Source organism: Daphnia pulex, chromosome 12 (genome assembly GCF_021134715.1).
Source record: "Daphnia pulex isolate KAP4 chromosome 12, ASM2113471v1".
NCBI lineage: Eukaryota > Metazoa > Arthropoda > Branchiopoda > Diplostraca > Daphniidae > Daphnia > Daphnia pulex.
In genome coordinates this window covers 884,535-901,665 of record NC_060028.1, presented here as the reverse complement: position 1 = coordinate 901,665, position 17,131 = coordinate 884,535, and the positions used below count along the sequence as shown (strand labels likewise).

Genomic DNA, 17,131 nt, shown 5'->3' with positions numbered 1-17,131 from the left:
AATTGTTGCCGAGGCGAAGCTAACTTTATCGTTTCTTTGACAGTGGCGCCGGAAACACGGTCAAACCTGTAACCAGTGGACTGAAGGATGGCTACCCAAACATTGCTATGAACAAACATCAACATGTGTTTGTAACCAGCTAAAAATAATAATAATTAAAAAAAACTTATATGCTTCCGATTCCAAACCTACATAGGTCTGTTTCTTGCGTGTGGTTCCGATTTCCACCACAACTCCACAAGAGCTTCGTCGTCTCCGGCCTGCTATACATGCAGCCAGCTGCCAGCCATGCTAACATGCCGTTCCTGGCCGTTCTACCGAACCTAGAAAACCTAACGCTAATGTTCTCATGTTTGCTAATTTCAACCGAAATATTTTATTTTAATAAGAGAAATTAAAGGTAATATCGGACTAGGTTCAGTTTTTGATTGAAATTGTCAAATGATTCTTAAACACATTGTTTTAGGAGGAGTAAGTAGGATGCATTACTTTTCATTACACAGTCTGCATGGGGTTGGACTGTTGGTTACTAGGCACTTTTTTTTAAAAATTCAATCATCATATGCCCAATGCATCTGAATCGCGGATTCAAAGGAATTCAAATGGCAATTTTAACCAGAGACATGTGAAGGTATGTAAATGTCTAAATGTCCCATCACGAATAATTTTTATAAAGTGCTGACATTTATTGAAATTTCATTAATTCTACAATACATTATGTTGCTTTATGTCTTTAATAATTTCAGTACATAATAGCTAAATTTTCTTTTTTTTTATATCTTCTAGAGAAAAAATCGAGGAGAACATGGCTAGTCAACCAGCAGCTCCTACTTAACTTCAGCCTTGGCCCTTGAACCTTCAGATAAACAATCCGTGTCTGATTCTATTTGTTTATCAAGCTCCCTAGAAAATATGCAGCTGTCACCAATTAACATTTGGTAAGTCAATAATTTGTATTCTTGGTATTTTTTAAAAACAATAAGCAAGGAAGCATAGGCAACTGTATTTAATGCAGTGAAAGAGATTCTCCCTACATTCCAGCCACACAACTAGCTTAGGTTATAAAGTATAGTGGCAACAAGTGTAACTGTAGTAGACATTGTTCTTACCACTCCTGAGGAAATGAAAATGATGGAGAAATTCGTTAGCAGGACAAGCTAGCATATGGCAGTCCCTAATTTGCGCGAAGCGCGCCTGCGCTCAATCATTTTTCAATTCATCAATTTCAATCTCATCAATTTTTACCCCCAAATCCCCATTTTTTGCGCCGATTGGTGCCACACCGGTCGACCTCTTCACACACTGAATTTTTAAATTCAGATACCTTTTTAGCTAAGCTTTCAATCGATAGGGTCGAAACAAATTCGTGGTTATTCAGAAGCATAATATGTCTTCGGGTTTCTAAAAATAGAAATAGCATTTTTACTTTTTCGTACTTCCTTACGTGAATCTTTTAAATAATACCTCCCGATGTTTTGGTCAAAATAAGGTTTGCTTCTTCCAATTTTTTGGTCAGAATAAGGTTTGCTTCTTCCAAACTTTTCGATCGTTTCGATGTATCTGGTTAACAGCAAAATCTGTTACTAGTATCAAAACTTTGTTTCTATTTTTTTTTTTTTTTTTTTTTTTCAAATACCTTTCAACTCCTCTTTGAGATTTTGCCATTCGTCAGTGACTGTCAATTCGGTATTTTGTACAAAATTGATGGGAGTGGATAGGACGGCAGTCGAGAACCGAACGCTCACTTTGCGATCCTGTAAAGATTGCGTGTCCCGTAATTGCACCAAATTGATTCTACTGAGTGACAACGGCTTGGGTGAAAATTTCTCTCCATCCCACTCAACGTGGTCCTTACTCTCTTCATAGAACTTTTCTATGTCTTCTTTTGTTGTCGACCCGTGACGTGAAAATTCGTTGTTTAATTTGGCTTCGCCCGAAAACAACCTGAGAAATCCCACTTTCCCCCCACCACTTACTTTTTTGTTATTGTTGTACGTTTCCGACATCTTTTTCTGGGATTCCGTATCGAGTTTCTTAAAGATTTCGTTCAAAGTTTTGGTGGTTTTATCAGGTCTGTAGTTGTCCTCGTTCCAAAAAACTGAGTCCCACATTTTGTCGCTCTGCTCTTTGATGACCGTTCTGGAAGAGATAAGAAGATTTCTCAATAAATTGTAGACTTGCGACTCGGAATTTGGTGAAACGACATCCGAGTCTTCGAACGTTTCCACGAAGACGTTGGTTATCGTTTCGGTCAAGAGTCGCTTCTCGTCCTTAGCCGTCAGAAATGCTTGTTGAACGTCTTGATCGAATCGCTGGAGAAGGTCGCTGACCAATTGACCCGAGACGACATTGTCGATGCGGATGACCGTTTGTTTAGTTTGTGATGTCTGTGACGTCAGACTGAAGAGGAGTTTGAAGTGGTCGAATTGCTGTGGGTTGATGCGCATGTCTGCCGCTAGTTGGTCGCAATCTCTTTGGACGAAACACGACAGAGTAAATTGCAGCGACTTGTGCAGCTGATAGGGCAGCCAATCGGTTGACAGCGAAAAGACGGTCGAAGGTTTCGTGCTGGCCAGAACAACTTTTTCGAGAGGGATGACTTGCACCTGATTGGATTGGACTGATTGACGGACGAATTCCGTCAAATATTTGACGACTTGGCTCTCAACTTTGTCGTTCCACATTTCGATGCGGAAACGAACTTCGGCTTGTTTTGTCACGTTGTTGAACGAAGTGACGGCACTTTTGTGGTCCAGCAGGGCGATGGGCGCGTAGAAATACTTGTATCGGGTTGGTGGTGTAGTTGTCTTGTGGTTATTTGCGTGTTCGTAAATATTGACTCTGAAACTACCGTAAGGCATTGAGCACAGTTCACTGGGCGATATTTGAAGTTTAGCCCATGAGGAAGATGACGGCAGTTCTGATTGAGAGCTATTTGTGATTGCTAGCACAAGTATTGCATATTGCGCCAGTCGCCATTTTTCGGAAGATATTGCCATTTTGAAGTAGCCTACAGTAAAAGTACTTGTAACAATTGTAAAAATAGGAAACGTTTTAACTTTTGGTTAATTGTAACTTGGAACTTTTTTTTTTACATACCAACACAAATATTGCGATTGAATCAGACGATGAATATTTTTTATTTTTGAATTTTTCTTACTTTTTTTGTGAAAATCCACTGTTGTTGTCGAAACCAGTTTTGAGATAATCCGTACAGGAGTGTCTGCTTCGGCTTGAGGTACTCAACTAGTGGAAAAGTCTATATTTTTTAAACGCGTCCTTGGTTCTGTTATCACTGCAGAGGGCATAGTTCAAGTGTTACGGGTCTGAATAATATCTGTTCTGAATAATAGGGCCTCTCTGTGGAACGATTGACGAACACAGTCATGTTGATCAGCTGGATTTCGGCGGAAGAGTGACTCAAGCCAAGAGTCTTTCTTTGTTCTTTCTATTTTTTTGCAAAATTTACTTCTTAATTTCCTTAAAATTAAAGAGAAAAGTTTATAGACTATTGGCAACAATATTTATGATTCATTTTTCATTTATCCCCGTAGGATTCAATATTCGGAATTTCGGATGATAAGCTGTCTGAAAATTTTGGAAGCAATCCAGCGAGGCAGCGATCCAGCCGTTCATTCGTTTGTGGTTTGTGGATGCTGAGGACTGTCGCTAGGTGGCGAGTGCCCATTCGTTAGTGACAATTTGTGCCATTTGTTTCCGAGACGCTGTGCGAGTGAGATAATTAATGCAAATCGTAATGGTTTACTGCGAATTAAATAGGTAATTTACTAATTTTTGTTTGGATTCTTAAAGGATACTGAATGTTAATTATTTGTTTGTGAATTTAGTTATTTGTATGGCATCATAGCGTGCAATTTCTACTTGGCAATTTCATCTGATCGTGTGGAACAGCTGTACATTTTGCCAAAATATCTCTTTTCCTATACCTGAAGTGCACGTTTCGTCAACTTCAGAACAATTAAAGTAAATATATTGTTTATCTTTTTAACTGTGAGACTACAGGTTTAGTTAGTTGGTGACTATCTCTTTAGTCTTAACTAATCTGTTGTAGAATTTTCAGTTGTGCCTACATTGCAAAAGCTTACAAACTGTAGGTTCCTTTGTAACATTTATTCTGAGGGATTGCATAACTTAAGATAACTTCCATCATTTTTGTTGTGTCATTTGAGACATTTTTCATTAAGAGTAATTGAGTTTTTTTTTTTTTTTTTTAAATAGGATTAACAGCCTGGTAAAGTCTTCAGAGCTCCCTTGTTGTTGCACAACATGCACATGGATTTGATGTAGCCAGATGGTTAAAGGTATTCATCTTGCTACTTGTCCTGCTGTATGTTTCTTTACATGAAGAAGTCTCATTTACCTTTACTGTGAACTTCAATAGATGTGCACTAATTGAAGGCCAGTAAGTTACTTTATTCAGTTTATTTGAAAATTAATCGTGTTAAGTTAGAAGTAAAACTTATAAAGTATTCAGGAACAAAGTTTTGATTCGATTGTTTAGTTTTACCATTTAGGGATTTCATTAAAAACAATTTTCTTTCAATTTAAATATATTAAGTTCTGGAGTCTGGACTGTGTAAAGGACTAAAGAGAAAATGATTGAACACAAGATAGGTTGATACTTGATTCTGAAAGAATCTTTCTTTCAGTGTAGACTAAAAAGTTCCAATGATTTTGTACTGTAGTCTTAGATGCATCTAGTTTCATGTAAATTTTGTTTTTCAACTCAAATTTTGTTTCAACAATAGCTTTCAGATAATAAGTACTACAGATGTTTTTCAGAATACTTGGGTTAAACGACATAAAGTGACATTAATTTGTCTTTTCAGACAGCATTTCCATTCATGCTGAAGATTAATTCATTTCATTTTGGTTATAGGTTGTTCCCTAGTTGATGTCCGATGTGGGACGTTGTTGCAGCCTATGCTGGTGAAAGATCTTTTTACATCTCATGTTAAACTGCAGGCTGTTCCTTGGTGCTGGTGTCGTGTTACCGAAGTTGCATCATTGTTTTGTTTGATTGTCATTGGGTCTGCAGTTTATCGTTTACATGTTATGAGGGAACAAAAACAGAAATCTGGGGAATTCATGTCAAACAATTAATAAACATGTTTTGAGATTGGGAAAGGAATGTAGAGGATGTTGGGGGGGGGGAGATTGAATTTTAAAAAAAATTTAGAGGTTTGTTGTAAATAAAATATTACCTACATGTTAGGTAATGATTAAAACCATAACTTATAATCCCACCATAATACACCGTCATATTTTTCCCACATCCCTATAACCTTTAATCCAACAAACATACCTACATATAGTTTTCCTTTCCATATAACTCTTGTAATGTGCAATATGAATTTAATAGTCAATAAAATCTAAATTGTTTCAAAAACATATAATATATAATTCTGTCTATTTTTGTGCGAGTTTGAGCAAGCAACTCGCTACCCAATGACACAAAAAGCAATATTTTATTTTAGCTGATGTCAGTAAATAAGTTAAAAATTTTACTTATTCCAGAACCAATTTTAAAAATTTCTAATTCCACAAAAATTAAACATCGCTTTTTGTCTCATTGGGTAGCGCATGGCCTGCTTTGTTAAAACTCGCACATGCAATTGGAATTGTCTACGGCCCCCAGAGATAGTATCTGGACCGAGAAGAAGAGAGAAGTACGAGGCCAGTTTTACTGGGGAGATATAGTCATACTAGGCTTCCGGGTTAGACTCATGACCCTCCAAAAGTTTTCATCGGATCATGCGCCTTCCAAGTCCCCGTTCGACCAGAGCCCTCCCCTCCTCCTGGTTGACACAGCGAGTGAGTGACCACCGGCGGGCGTTGGTTAGTGGTTAGTTAGGGAAACAGGGCCACAGAAAAGAAGGGAGCCCAGATTATGCACTTGTAAGTTATCTACATCTACACAAATGATCAGTCTTCAATTCCAGCAATCTCTCGTCGGTTTCCAAGCAACTAGAACAGTGGAGAGGGATTAACCTGAAAGGAGAGTATATAATAGATATAATTTTCAAACCGCATATTGTAGTAACAGAAAACCATACCTCAAATCTATCAATCTTACATTGTCCTAAATTACACCACATAATCTTGAGTAGCAGCATTTTCTCGCTGTTGTCCCCAAAATAGATAGCAGCAAAGAATTGGATCTGGCGAAGGCATAAATATCTTGAAGATCTACAACTTGACAGGGAAAAATTAACATGAACATTATTGCCTTAAAGAACACAGTAATCAAAAATAATTTTGGTACAATAAATACCTTGCAACAAAAATTATTTTGCTTCAGAAGACAGGTTGTGAGCTTGCAGGTTGTATGTCATGTCATGTCTGTCTGTGACCTGACTAACTTAAGATTCAAAACTCATTACTAGATGTCGCCAGGTCGCCCATGTTGACATTCTGACATCGTGAAATTTCAATGAATCCTGTGATTTCAAATGCCAAATTGAACTTCGTATCATATGTAGGTTTATCTTTACCTAGTTTCCTTATTTTTATACTGTACCAAGTTACCAACATATTTCTTCAAATTCTAGATGCATACTGCCAGTATTCCAACAAGTTGACTTAGCGCTCAGTCAATTTCCACCCATTAAACCCATCATGCTGTCAAGCCTAAAACTCATGTTTGATGCACACACATACTGGAATACAAATGTTCTGAGATAAGGTATTTCCCCATTACTGCTACGAGACCATTACTATTCAGATTTTCATTTAACATAGGTATTCTTTCTCATGAACCATAGGATCTTTTCCGAATCTCACAATTTTGGTGGTGTACCCTGCAACAGCATGTTTGTTGTTGTGGCTGTTTTTACTTCTGTTTAGAAGGCAACCCAGCTAAGAAATAGGTAGAGTTTTATTTCTCATAGGTTAATTTGTAAATAACGAAGATCATTTCCTTGTACCATTTCCACTTAGAGTTTCAGAGACATGAAGAGTCATTCATTTTTATTTTTCAATTAATGTACAACATTTTTTTTTACAGAGCACGCAGTTCCTTTATGGATACGTGTGTTCCTGGCACGGAGATTCTTGTGCCAATGCTGACCTTTGTCCATGACGGAAGACGGATTTCCACCAATGTCTTCTCCATCCTTATCTTCGTGACGTCCGCTCATCTAGCTTCACTGCTTTGTATGAACTGCTGCAGAACTTGTCTTTCTTCATTGACGAGTTGGATCACTTCAGTGTTCGCTTCCGCCCGCTGTGACACACCTGTAATCATTCACTACGGGATTATGCCCAGGTAATGCCCAGATTGTTGGGTAACAATTGACTTATTTTCGTAGGTTATCTATTAATAGTCTAGTAGCGTTAAACTCTGTCTGTGTAATAGTTTCCAAAATCAGGCCCTTCTTACGCGCAAACGGTTTTTCTTGGACGTTTCTTTTTTCTAACGCTAGATGGCATTTTGATAATTTGCAGCTGTCAAAACAGTCAGTTCCAGTTACTTTTCACATCTCTTAAACATTAATTGGCAGTTATTTTGTTGAAATAATTAGTGATAACTGACGATTACTATTCGAGCAACAAAGCTCACTTGTTAAATTTTCGAAAATTGCATTTTTTTTCTACTTCCGGTTTTCACATTTCAGTCAGTAGTTCAGTAAATATTCTTCTGACGCACGAAAGAACCACATATTCGTGATCCTCGTAAAATTTGTGGTAAAGTTCATGTTATCTTTTTTACGTACGCGTACTTCCGGTTTCGAAAATTTTCCTGAACTATAGTTCAGGAAAATTCTCGATTTTGGCCAAATTTTGGATTTCGTTTTAAACACACTTAATCGACCCCAAATTTCATGGAGATCACGAATATGTGGTTTAAATTGATGACAGCTCAATGGTTGAGGAGCTGTGGTTACTTCCGGTATACTTCCGGAAATTTTTTCGAAAAACTAGCAAGTGAGCTTTGTTCAGTTAACAGTTCTCAATATTGCAAGCTTGATTTTAAGCTAAAAAAATGTCATCTTTAAATCTTTGAGCTAAAAAACCTGATTATTGTTTCCATCTGTATTATGTAACTTTTATTGGCATGCCACTAAATAAGAATTGTTTTATCTTTATTCAGGTAATGCAGAGGAAACGTCGAGAAGGTGGACACCAAAACGTCGCCGGTATCTCCAAAATGTCGGCGCACATCATCGTTTGTTGTTGGTAATATGTTTGTGAGTGTTAGTTAACCCGTTGTCTGCCACGCCTTTGTTCTCCCCTAGCTCCTTAGCACGGGCTGCGTGCGCTGTTCGGCCTCGTGGTTTTCATGCCGTGGGGTCGGAAAGTCGCACCAGCCCAAATCTGCCGCAAGGCGCCTGTTACAAGGCAATGCACCATAGTTCCCCCTTTTCAGCACGGACTTGTCAGCAATGGCAAGTCCCACCTTGGTCATAGATCCTTCAGACGTGGCGCGTAGAGTAGTAGAGAGCAACCTACCGGTTGTATGGCGTGGCAGCCAACGGGTTAACTTTGGTGTGTGTATGTATTTATGTGTGTATGTGATTGTAAAATGTGGTGGAATTGTGGGTGGAGGTGGGATAATAAAGCAATTCCTATTTTAAGTTTTGTGTTTGCCGTGTCTTATCACTTGTCAAAAAATAATGTGTTGCAGTCGTGTCAATATATTTTCAACTGGTAAAAATGCTTGAAGGTGTTAAGAGAAATCGTAGAAGATGATTACCATAAAAAAATTTATTTTCTCATTTAAGCTCAACGATTCCAAGTGATTAGTAACTATTAAGATGTGACCGACAAATTTGAACACAATTAGATAAGTCAGAAATTTTGGCTATAGTATTTAAGATCCTCCCTGTAGTAAACTGGAGAAGCGAAGGTTGTGATGTAACATTCAGGTGCCTTAATGGTGTAGTAACTCAGGGCAGTGGAATACTTCGCAGCTTCGATGCAGTAGGTGGGAGCAGCCTAAGTAGTGATGTAATACTCGGGTGCCTTAATTGTATAGTACTTAGGAGCATCGGTATGGGAGCGAAGCCTCGGTATGTTAGCTGAAGGCAGCGTGGGTTGTAGTGTAGTAAACTGGAACCTCAGTCTAGTATTTCGATCCAACGTAGTACGAGGGAGCAGCCGCTGTGTAGTAATTCGGTGCAGAGTAGTCCTAGGACGCTTCGGTGTAGTATTTGCCCGCTTTGGTGGCGTAATAAGCTGTAGCCTTGGTGAAGTAGCTGGGAACGGAGTAGTACTTAGGCCTCGGTGTAAAAGGCTTGGGCAGCATACGTGGTGGTGTAGTAACTCCGGTGCCTTGGTGGTGTAGTAACTCCGGTGCCTTGGTGGTGTAGTAACTCCGGTGCCTTGGTGGTGTAGTAACTCCGGTGCCTTGGTGGTGTAGTAACTCCGGTGCCTTGGTGGTGTAGTAACTCCGGTGCCTTGGTGGTGTAGTAACTCCGGTGCCTTGGTGGTGTAGTAACTCCGGTGCCTTGGTGGTGTAGTAACTCCGGTGCCTTGGTGGTGTAGTAACTCCGGTGCCTTGGTGGTGTAGTAACTCCGGTGCCTTGGTGGTGTAGTTACTCCGGTGCCTTGGTGGTGTAGTTACTCCGGTGCCTTGGTGGTGTAGTTACTCCGGTGCCTTGGTGGTGTAGTTACTCCGGTGCCTTGGTGGTGTAGTAACAACGGTTCCTTGGTGGTGTAACTCGGGGCGGAGTTATACTTTGGGGCCTCGGTGTAGTAGTTCGGGACATCAGTTGTGGATTATACTCCAGGGAATTGGTGGTGAAGTAACCGGTTGTTGCGTTTGCTGTTGTGTTATAAGACGGCGGCGTCGCGGTTTGGTATCCACATTCCCCCGAGACATCGGTACACCAGTGGTCGACTTAACCGTCAAGGATACAACAGCCAACAGCAGCACGACGCCATAGTTGACTAGAAGGTAAATAATTGGAACATGAATTTCCAATAATAACTAGCATATTAACGAACAGAAAAAATAATACAAAACTCCATGTAGAAACAGAATATTTACCATTTGGTTGTAGTGTATTACTCGGTGGCCTTGGTGTAGCTTGGAGCAGAGTTATACTTAATGAAGTAAACATTTCGGTGTAGTAGTAGTTGGGGGCTTCGTCGTAGTATCTGGATGTAGCGTAGGTTATGGTGTAGAAGACTGGATCCTCGGTGTAGTATTACAGTTAAACGTAGAGGGAAGGAACAGCAAGTCTGGGCTAAGTAGTACTTGGCCGCCTCAGTTGTGGTTGTGTAGTTCGGGGCAGAGTAGTACTCGTGCGGTTCGGTGTAGTACTCGACCGCTTTGGTATTGAAATAAGATGGAGCCTCGGTGTAGTAAGATGGGGCAGCATTCGTAGTCGTGTAGTACTAGGGGACTTCGGTGTAGTAGGCTGGGACAGTATACTCGGTGGTGTAGTACTTAGGAGCCTCGGCGCAGCAAGTAGATGTTGCGTATCTAGACGTTGTTGTGTAGTAAGGCGGCGACGTGGTGCACTATTCTTTCGCTGCTGTTGCTTGGTATCCACCAAGTCCAGGAGACATCGGTTCACCCGTGGTCGACCCAACCATTAACCATACAACACCAAACAGCAGCACGGCGCCATAGTTGTTGATACCTATAAACGATTTGAAAATTAATTATCGAATATAACTGGTCATATCAAGTGAAGACAAGATAAAATTCTCGATAAAATTAATGCACGACTCGAAATAAAAATGAATGTTTACCCGTGATTGCAAAACGGTATAACAATGAAGAAGGCAGTTGGTGACAAATAATGAGCTGCAGTTGTTGCCGTGTCGGAGATTCTCACTCGACTGAGTTCCCATAGCCTTTTCTCTCTTCTTTTTATACGATTTTTCCTCACCCTCACCTCTTGAGCCTTGCGGCTATTATACCTGCTTGATAATGAAGCAAACGCTTCCCGTTCTCACCCAACCTCTTAACCACCGCATGACACGTTTTACGTAATGATCTCCCTTCGAACGTCAAGGACATGCAAACTGGCCTTTTCCTTCTGCAGGTTACCGTTGCTGGGGGTGGGTCTACATAAACCAATATCAAATTAATACCAAATGGTTATGGCTTAAAACGAATGGAATCACGATGTAGTACCCGGGCTCTTTGGTGATGCAGCTCGGGGCAGCATAAATTGTAGTGTAATACTTTGAAGCCTCGGTGGTGTAGTATTTGAGGATTTGAGGACAACAACCAACAGCAGGACGACGCCACATTTTACTATACAATAAATAATTTGAACATTAATATGCAATAATAACTGACTAAAAAACAATAGAAATTGATACAAAGCTACAACTAACGGATTTTTTACTCATGATTGCGATTTAGTGACAAATAGTGCACAGCAGTTGTTGCCGTGTCGCAGATGCTCACTCGACTAAGTTCGACAGCCTTTTCTCTCGCCTTTTATACGACTTTTTCTTTTTCTCACCCTGACCCACCTCTTAAGCCTTGCGGCTATTGTACCTGCTTGATAATGAAGCAACACGTGTCGTCCTCACCCAACCTCTCCCCCGTCGCATGACACGTTTTACGTTTTTGGTTCGACCTTCGAGCGTGAAGAAAATGCAAACTGGCCTTTCCTTCTTTAGGTTGACGTTCCTGGGGATGGGTCTACAATAACCAAAATCAAAATGAATACCAAATATAGCTTACCCTTGCTTGGCTATTGTACCTGCTTTGTTAATGATGAAACACGCGTCATTCTCACCCAACCTCTATACCACCGCATGCCAGTTTTACGTAATGTTTCCCGCGGCCTTCAAGCGTGAAGGACAAAGAGTGGTGTCATTTCTTCAAGGTCCTATAGAAATCATATGCAAATAAAAATTAAAACGTAGTAGAAAAGCAACCAAAATTAGATCTAGTCAAAACATGGATATTATTCACTAATAGGACTCAACAACGACATTTATTTACAAATTTACTATAATCAATTTGTCATATGTTCATATCGTCAGGTAGACTATTTCTTATAAAAATATTCCCACCACTTCGGCTACAAATAAAAATATGCAAGGCGTCTTGGGAAAATTTTAAATTTATTTTTAACAAAAATTTTGAACTTTTAAGGGACGATCTAGCGTATTCTGTCAAATAAAAAAAAGGCGACGTTCCGATTGAAACGAGAGCGGTTACGTCTAGCTAACACGATTGATAGCTACTTAAATTTGGCCCCCGTCCGTTACATGGTATTCGACGATTAATTAATTTTTAAGCGGAAATTATAATTAAGTTTTTTTTTTTTTTCAGAATGCGGAAGCCCTGAATCTGAGAGGATGAACTTTTGAGGGACGATCTAGCGTATTCTGTCAAATAAAACCAGGCGACGTTCGATATCTCAACAAACGATGTTAAATATTGACAACCAATTTGTCATTGAGCATATTAAAAATTCATATTTCGCTCACTCGCCCGACAGCACTTCCGACAAAGAACGGCGCAATATGACGTTGATTTCCGCCAGAGTTATCGAACGTTGGCCAGACCTTAACTGCCCGTTTTCAGTAATCTCTTTCTCTTAATTTGTTCACACCGATTTAAAAATGCTCAGAACATGATGCAATTTTAGGCAAGAGCACTAACGTCTAGCTAACACGATTGATAGCTACTTAAATTTGGCTCGCTTCTCCTTAGTCCGATAAATGGTATTCGATGATTTTTTTTTTCCTTTTTAATCCGAAACATTGATACTACTAGTCCCGAGCGGTGATGAACAGGTGGTCGAAGCCGGTTCAACTGTAACAGTCACCTGTATATTGGCCGATTACTTAATTCTTCCCGAGCTGTCAAACTTGACGTGGACGGCTGAAAACAGGAGAAACATACAGGTTTAAACTAATAATAAGCATTCTGAATATTGGAAATGACAGCAATAGCACGGCCATTATTTCAGGATATTGGCGGACGCCTGAATTTGACAAGCAACACAAACGGCATCCACCTGATATACCGTCGCCGTCATCAAAGGAAAACAAGTCAAAATTACAGAAAAAAAGATTGAGGATGACTTCCCAAATTTTTTAAAAGGGTTTTTACCGAAACATAAACTGCCAATTACAGACTTTGCACCCTTCCTTTTAAGTGTAATAGGTACCGCACACGAAGTTCAATTTTAAGTAAAAAACAAATCATGCTCAATAGTAATGAAAGTGTGTCGATTGACATCAAAAGAAAACTGAATTCTTAATAGGAATGGAACTGGAAAGGTTAACCTAACGATCCCGCAGAAGGAAGCAACGTCACACTAATCTGGCGCATTTCAGCTGTACAAAGTATGACCAGTAATGAATGATATGACGAATCAGTAAATAATTCTGTCGCATTAGAAAAAAAAAACAGCCCAGAATTTGAACTGCAAACCGATTATCGCAATATGTCAACGTTCAGTGGTTCAAGATAAACTAATTCTTCGCAGCATCAGCCTTTCTTCATCAAACAATTGCCTTGATCTCAAGAATTAATAACAGGAAATACACCGGGGACACCGGCAAAGTCAACAAAACCGAAATCGCGTCCGTTTTGCCACTCGAAGGAAGAGCAACTGAAAATGGAATTTATACGAATGTCGGTGGAGCAAAAGCCGTGGCGAAGCGAGGCACAGGCGGTTAGTTGTCAGTTTCACTACCGTTGAAAAAATCGACGGTAGTGAAGCAAAGTCATTTACTGCAATCAACGGCATTTAAATCATTTTTGCACTTTGATTTGCAATCGGAGTTGGAAACAGTATCAAAATTTACCTCGACAAGGTAAGCGATGGAACGGAATTCTTCTCTCAGCACGTTTCCTTCCTTCGGCACATTTGAAAATTCAATTCAATTCAAATTCTCCTTTAGAAAAATGTGGAGAAATCTCTTGAAAGTAAAAATGAATGGCGACCCAGGCATAATCGACCCGCATGTGCTGATGGAATGTCAAACGGAATTCCTGCCCTACGACAAGAAATAGGAATCCCCAAGACTCACGACTCGGTTAGTTATTCGCTAGAAACAAATGTTATCCATTATTTCGTCAAGTGAAAATAATTCTTTAAAATAAAGGCCAACAACTGGGAACCAGTTGTTTCGGGCAAGTCTTCAAAGCCGAAGCCGTGGGCATTGTAGATGCTGAAACGGTGACCACAGTGGCCGTCAAAATGGTTAAAGCAACTGCCCAGTCTAGAGACGCATTGGCCGCTCTCATCAGAGAATTAAAAATTCTCATCTACTTGGGTTCGCACGTTAATGTCGTTAATTTACTAGGGGCCGGCACCAAAACAAATGTGAATCAATGGTGAAATCAAAAATGAAATGAAAATAGCTCTCGACCGAAATAATTTTCTCCGCATCGAGAATCGTGCGCTCTGCGGCATCATTGGAACGATGGACGGTACGGGTCGACCCAAATAAGTGCCGCAATCTATTGGTCAGATGAAAAGGCTCGTAACCCAAAAATCAAATGAAATCCAGGTAAGATTTTGCTTGTTTTTTTTATTGATTAAGTACCCCAGCTCGTTGCTTGCTTCGATAAGAAAAGAAGGATAGATTGACTAGGCAACTTCCTTTTTTAAATAACGTGGATGCAAATCTTTGAACATTTTAAGAGCAATTTTTCAAGTTTAAACAGTGGTGCACGTGAGGTGGAGAATAATCACATGTATTTTGCATAACCGTGCGCAACCCGCTGTTCAATTTTAATCGTTGGAACGTCCAAGATTCTACTGGAAAGTCAAAAATGCTTAATTGATAGCAGCTAGTTGCTTGATGAAAGTTAGCTAATAGTTGTCAATTGGTTGCGCTAGAACACGAAATATGTACCAATAACTTAAGCAAGATTTGTCAAAGTTCTTGGCCCATTAAATCTAACTCGTGTTGACAACTACAGTCTAGAAAATAGTTGCTAAGGGAACGGGTGATAACGCGCATGAAGTCATCACTAAAATTATTTTCCATCGACGAGAGAATTTGATAACAGAAAAACAAAATGGAAAAGAAACCACAGACAAGTTTCTTCGTTAAATTATTAAAGGGAAAACTACTTTTAATGTACGGACGCTGCCCACGGTATTTTAAGACAAATTGCTTGATTAACAAGTGTGAAAAGTAACGAATTTATCGCCGTATAAATTGTTATTTTCCAAACCGTATTAATTGCAGTGCATTTACGGCGTTCGTTGGTTTACCTGATTAATATGGATTTTCAGACGCCATCATTTAAATATTGATGGTCATTTCCAAGCGCTTTTAACTTAGACAGTATTTATACAAAACGCGTACAAGGTGATAAGGCAAGTTAAGATATGATCTGGTGATGTTGATGAGAGAAAATAAAAAAGCTAATAGCTGCCTTTGAAAATAGGAAAACCTTTGAATTTCGTACCACAATAAACCAAAACTTTTGGCCGACCCTCTGACCGACCAACGTAAAATAATGAAAACGGAAAATAATAAAAATTGAAAATCTAACCTCGAAAAAGAAAAGATGGTCACCACGTCGCATCGAGCTCTGCATGGCGATTCATGAATGGCAGTTTTCATCCGGATGGTTGGTGTACTCCGTCAATCTAATCCGGGTAGCTATAGAGAATAAAAAAAAGACAAAAACCAGTTAAATAGAAGCAAACAAATTCTAAACGCCAAGTAGATTAGTAGAATGAGACGCCGCAACTTGAACAAGTTGTTACAAAGTGATCGAAAGCTTCCGCATAAAATGTGACAGAATAGTAACGTTCAAAGGCTGCGAAAACAATTCGTTGTACAATTTCGCAAGTGGCCAAAGTACTGAAAAGAGTCTTATAATAATTTTTTAAATTGTCTGACGATCGTTGCAAAAAATCGGTGAACGAAAAAGGCAAGTCGTGGAAGGACAAAATGTCTTCGCATTCAGGTGATTAGCAGACAGACTTAATGCTCGACAGTCTAAAGATCAAATGCAAACGGAAAATCATCAAATGCGACCGGTGTGCCAATAGAAGAAAAGAAATAAAACAAGCTTCACAATGTGAAAAACAGAATAAAAATATATAGAAAACTCACGAGGCGATCCGATAGATGAAATTCGTCAACATTCCAATGCATATTCATCAGAAAACCGCATAAAATGACAAAACATAAGGAACTGTTTCAATGTGCCCCGTACGATCTCTTGTATAGTTTGCCGATTTTCGAATCACTTTATGTAAAGCACAGACCACGAAGGTGTAAAGTATCCAGTAACATTTCTGTCAATGCACAAGCTAAAAAACAGTACGACACTATATCTTTCTGTTAACAGAGGAAAAGTTTGAATAACATTGTTTAAGCACCAAACAAATTTGGAAAGCAGATCCGGAAGCAACATGCACAAGTGATCCAGCCACCATACAAACGACTACTGACTGGAAAAAGGGGTAGGGGTAAGAAAAAAGGAACGGCGGCCATGATGGATTCATTTCTAACTCATCTTGAAGTACCCTAACCCCTTTTCTGGGAAATGAATGGGAAGACCGCAAGAGGCAATGGGATAAGAGAATACGTATGGAACAAAATAACTGTGTTGATTCATATGTTTGAATCGAGTCGTTTAGTCGTTTAGTTAACCTACTATGGCCTCTATTGCTTGTAAATTAAATAGCTGAAAATATACAATGTCACAAACGCGCAAAAAATGATGTTTTTCACAAAAAATAAATGCTGAATCAGAAGGGGGTTTCAGATGCGGATTGAAATAGGAGTCAAATCTCACGTATTTTATAATTTAGTTAATTCAAAATGTAAATTAGCAAATGTTAGCAAGGTGATAAGTTAACGCAAGAAGAGGCCGGAGAGCTCCGAGTTTACAAAACAAAACCTATTTTCTTCTTGTACGGGTTTAGGCCCACCACCACTGTTATTAATTGAATTCTTTGGTCATTTCAAATCAACCAATTCGGCATGAACAATCTAGAATATGGTTGTGAACGGGAAGAGTGAAAATGCACATGAAGTGATAACAACACATATTTGTTTTCCATTGCCATGAGAAGTTGATAAGAAAACAGTGTAAATACATAAAATGGAAACGAAACTATCTTGGAACTATTTTTTAGTTTAGAATAAAATTCACACGAGGTAAATGGTGTCAGCACTGTCAGCACTTGAACGCTACCTCATAAATTTT

General features: G+C 39.3%; 1 protein-coding gene and 5 long non-coding RNA genes across 11 annotated transcripts; 2 read left to right on the top strand and 4 right to left on the bottom strand.

The window, feature by feature from the left end:
• The first annotated feature begins 786 nt into the window (after positions 1-786).
• Positions 787-5,404, top strand: LOC124208630. Of its 2 annotated transcripts, XR_006880535.1 has the most exons (6): positions 826-938; positions 3,555-3,780; positions 3,849-3,984; positions 4,240-4,322; positions 4,403-4,423; positions 4,901-5,404. It is a non-coding gene; the product is annotated as an uncharacterized LOC124208630 (long non-coding RNA). The 2 variants fall into 2 exon arrangements; XR_006880536.1 differs by having other exon boundaries at positions 787-938; positions 4,240-4,423.
• On the bottom strand, positions 877-3,261 carry LOC124208629. Of its 4 annotated transcripts, none has more exons than XM_046606470.1 (4): positions 3,161-3,261; positions 1,637-3,010; positions 1,465-1,560; positions 877-1,401 (listed from the first exon to the last, which is right to left on the bottom strand). In XM_046606470.1, the coding sequence occupies exons 2-4, from the start codon at positions 2,997-2,999 to the stop codon at positions 1,235-1,237; spliced, it is 1,626 nt and encodes a 541-aa protein (XP_046462426.1). In that variant the 5' UTR covers positions 3,000-3,010; positions 3,161-3,261; the 3' UTR covers positions 877-1,234. The 4 variants fall into 4 exon arrangements, with proteins under 4 accessions (XP_046462426.1, XP_046462427.1, XP_046462428.1 ...); XM_046606471.1 differs by having other exon boundaries at positions 3,100-3,256; XM_046606472.1 differs by having other exon boundaries at positions 1,637-3,024; positions 3,100-3,250.
• LOC124208631 lies at positions 5,360-6,343 on the bottom strand. Of its 2 annotated transcripts, none has more exons than XR_006880538.1 (3): positions 6,296-6,343; positions 6,078-6,216; positions 5,360-6,012 (listed from the first exon to the last, which is right to left on the bottom strand). It is a non-coding gene; the product is annotated as an uncharacterized LOC124208631 (long non-coding RNA). The 2 variants fall into 2 exon arrangements; XR_006880537.1 differs by having other exon boundaries at positions 5,783-6,012; positions 6,078-6,210.
• A 14-nt stretch (positions 6,344-6,357) lies between these two features.
• On the top strand, positions 6,358-6,843 carry LOC124208628. Its single transcript, XR_006880534.1, has 3 exons — positions 6,358-6,499; positions 6,573-6,706; positions 6,786-6,843. It is a non-coding gene; the product is annotated as an uncharacterized LOC124208628 (long non-coding RNA).
• Positions 6,844-8,712: 1,869 nt separating this feature from the next.
• LOC124208458 lies at positions 8,713-11,395 on the bottom strand. Its single transcript, XR_006880439.1, has 5 exons — positions 11,328-11,395; positions 11,111-11,233; positions 10,723-11,040; positions 10,013-10,610; positions 8,713-9,912 (listed from the first exon to the last, which is right to left on the bottom strand). It is a non-coding gene; the product is annotated as an uncharacterized LOC124208458 (long non-coding RNA).
• A 329-nt stretch (positions 11,396-11,724) lies between these two features.
• LOC124208457 lies at positions 11,725-16,443 on the bottom strand. Its single transcript, XR_006880438.1, has 3 exons — positions 16,030-16,443; positions 15,461-15,570; positions 11,725-11,819 (listed from the first exon to the last, which is right to left on the bottom strand). It is a non-coding gene; the product is annotated as an uncharacterized LOC124208457 (long non-coding RNA).
• Between the last annotated feature and the right edge of the window lie 688 nt (positions 16,444-17,131).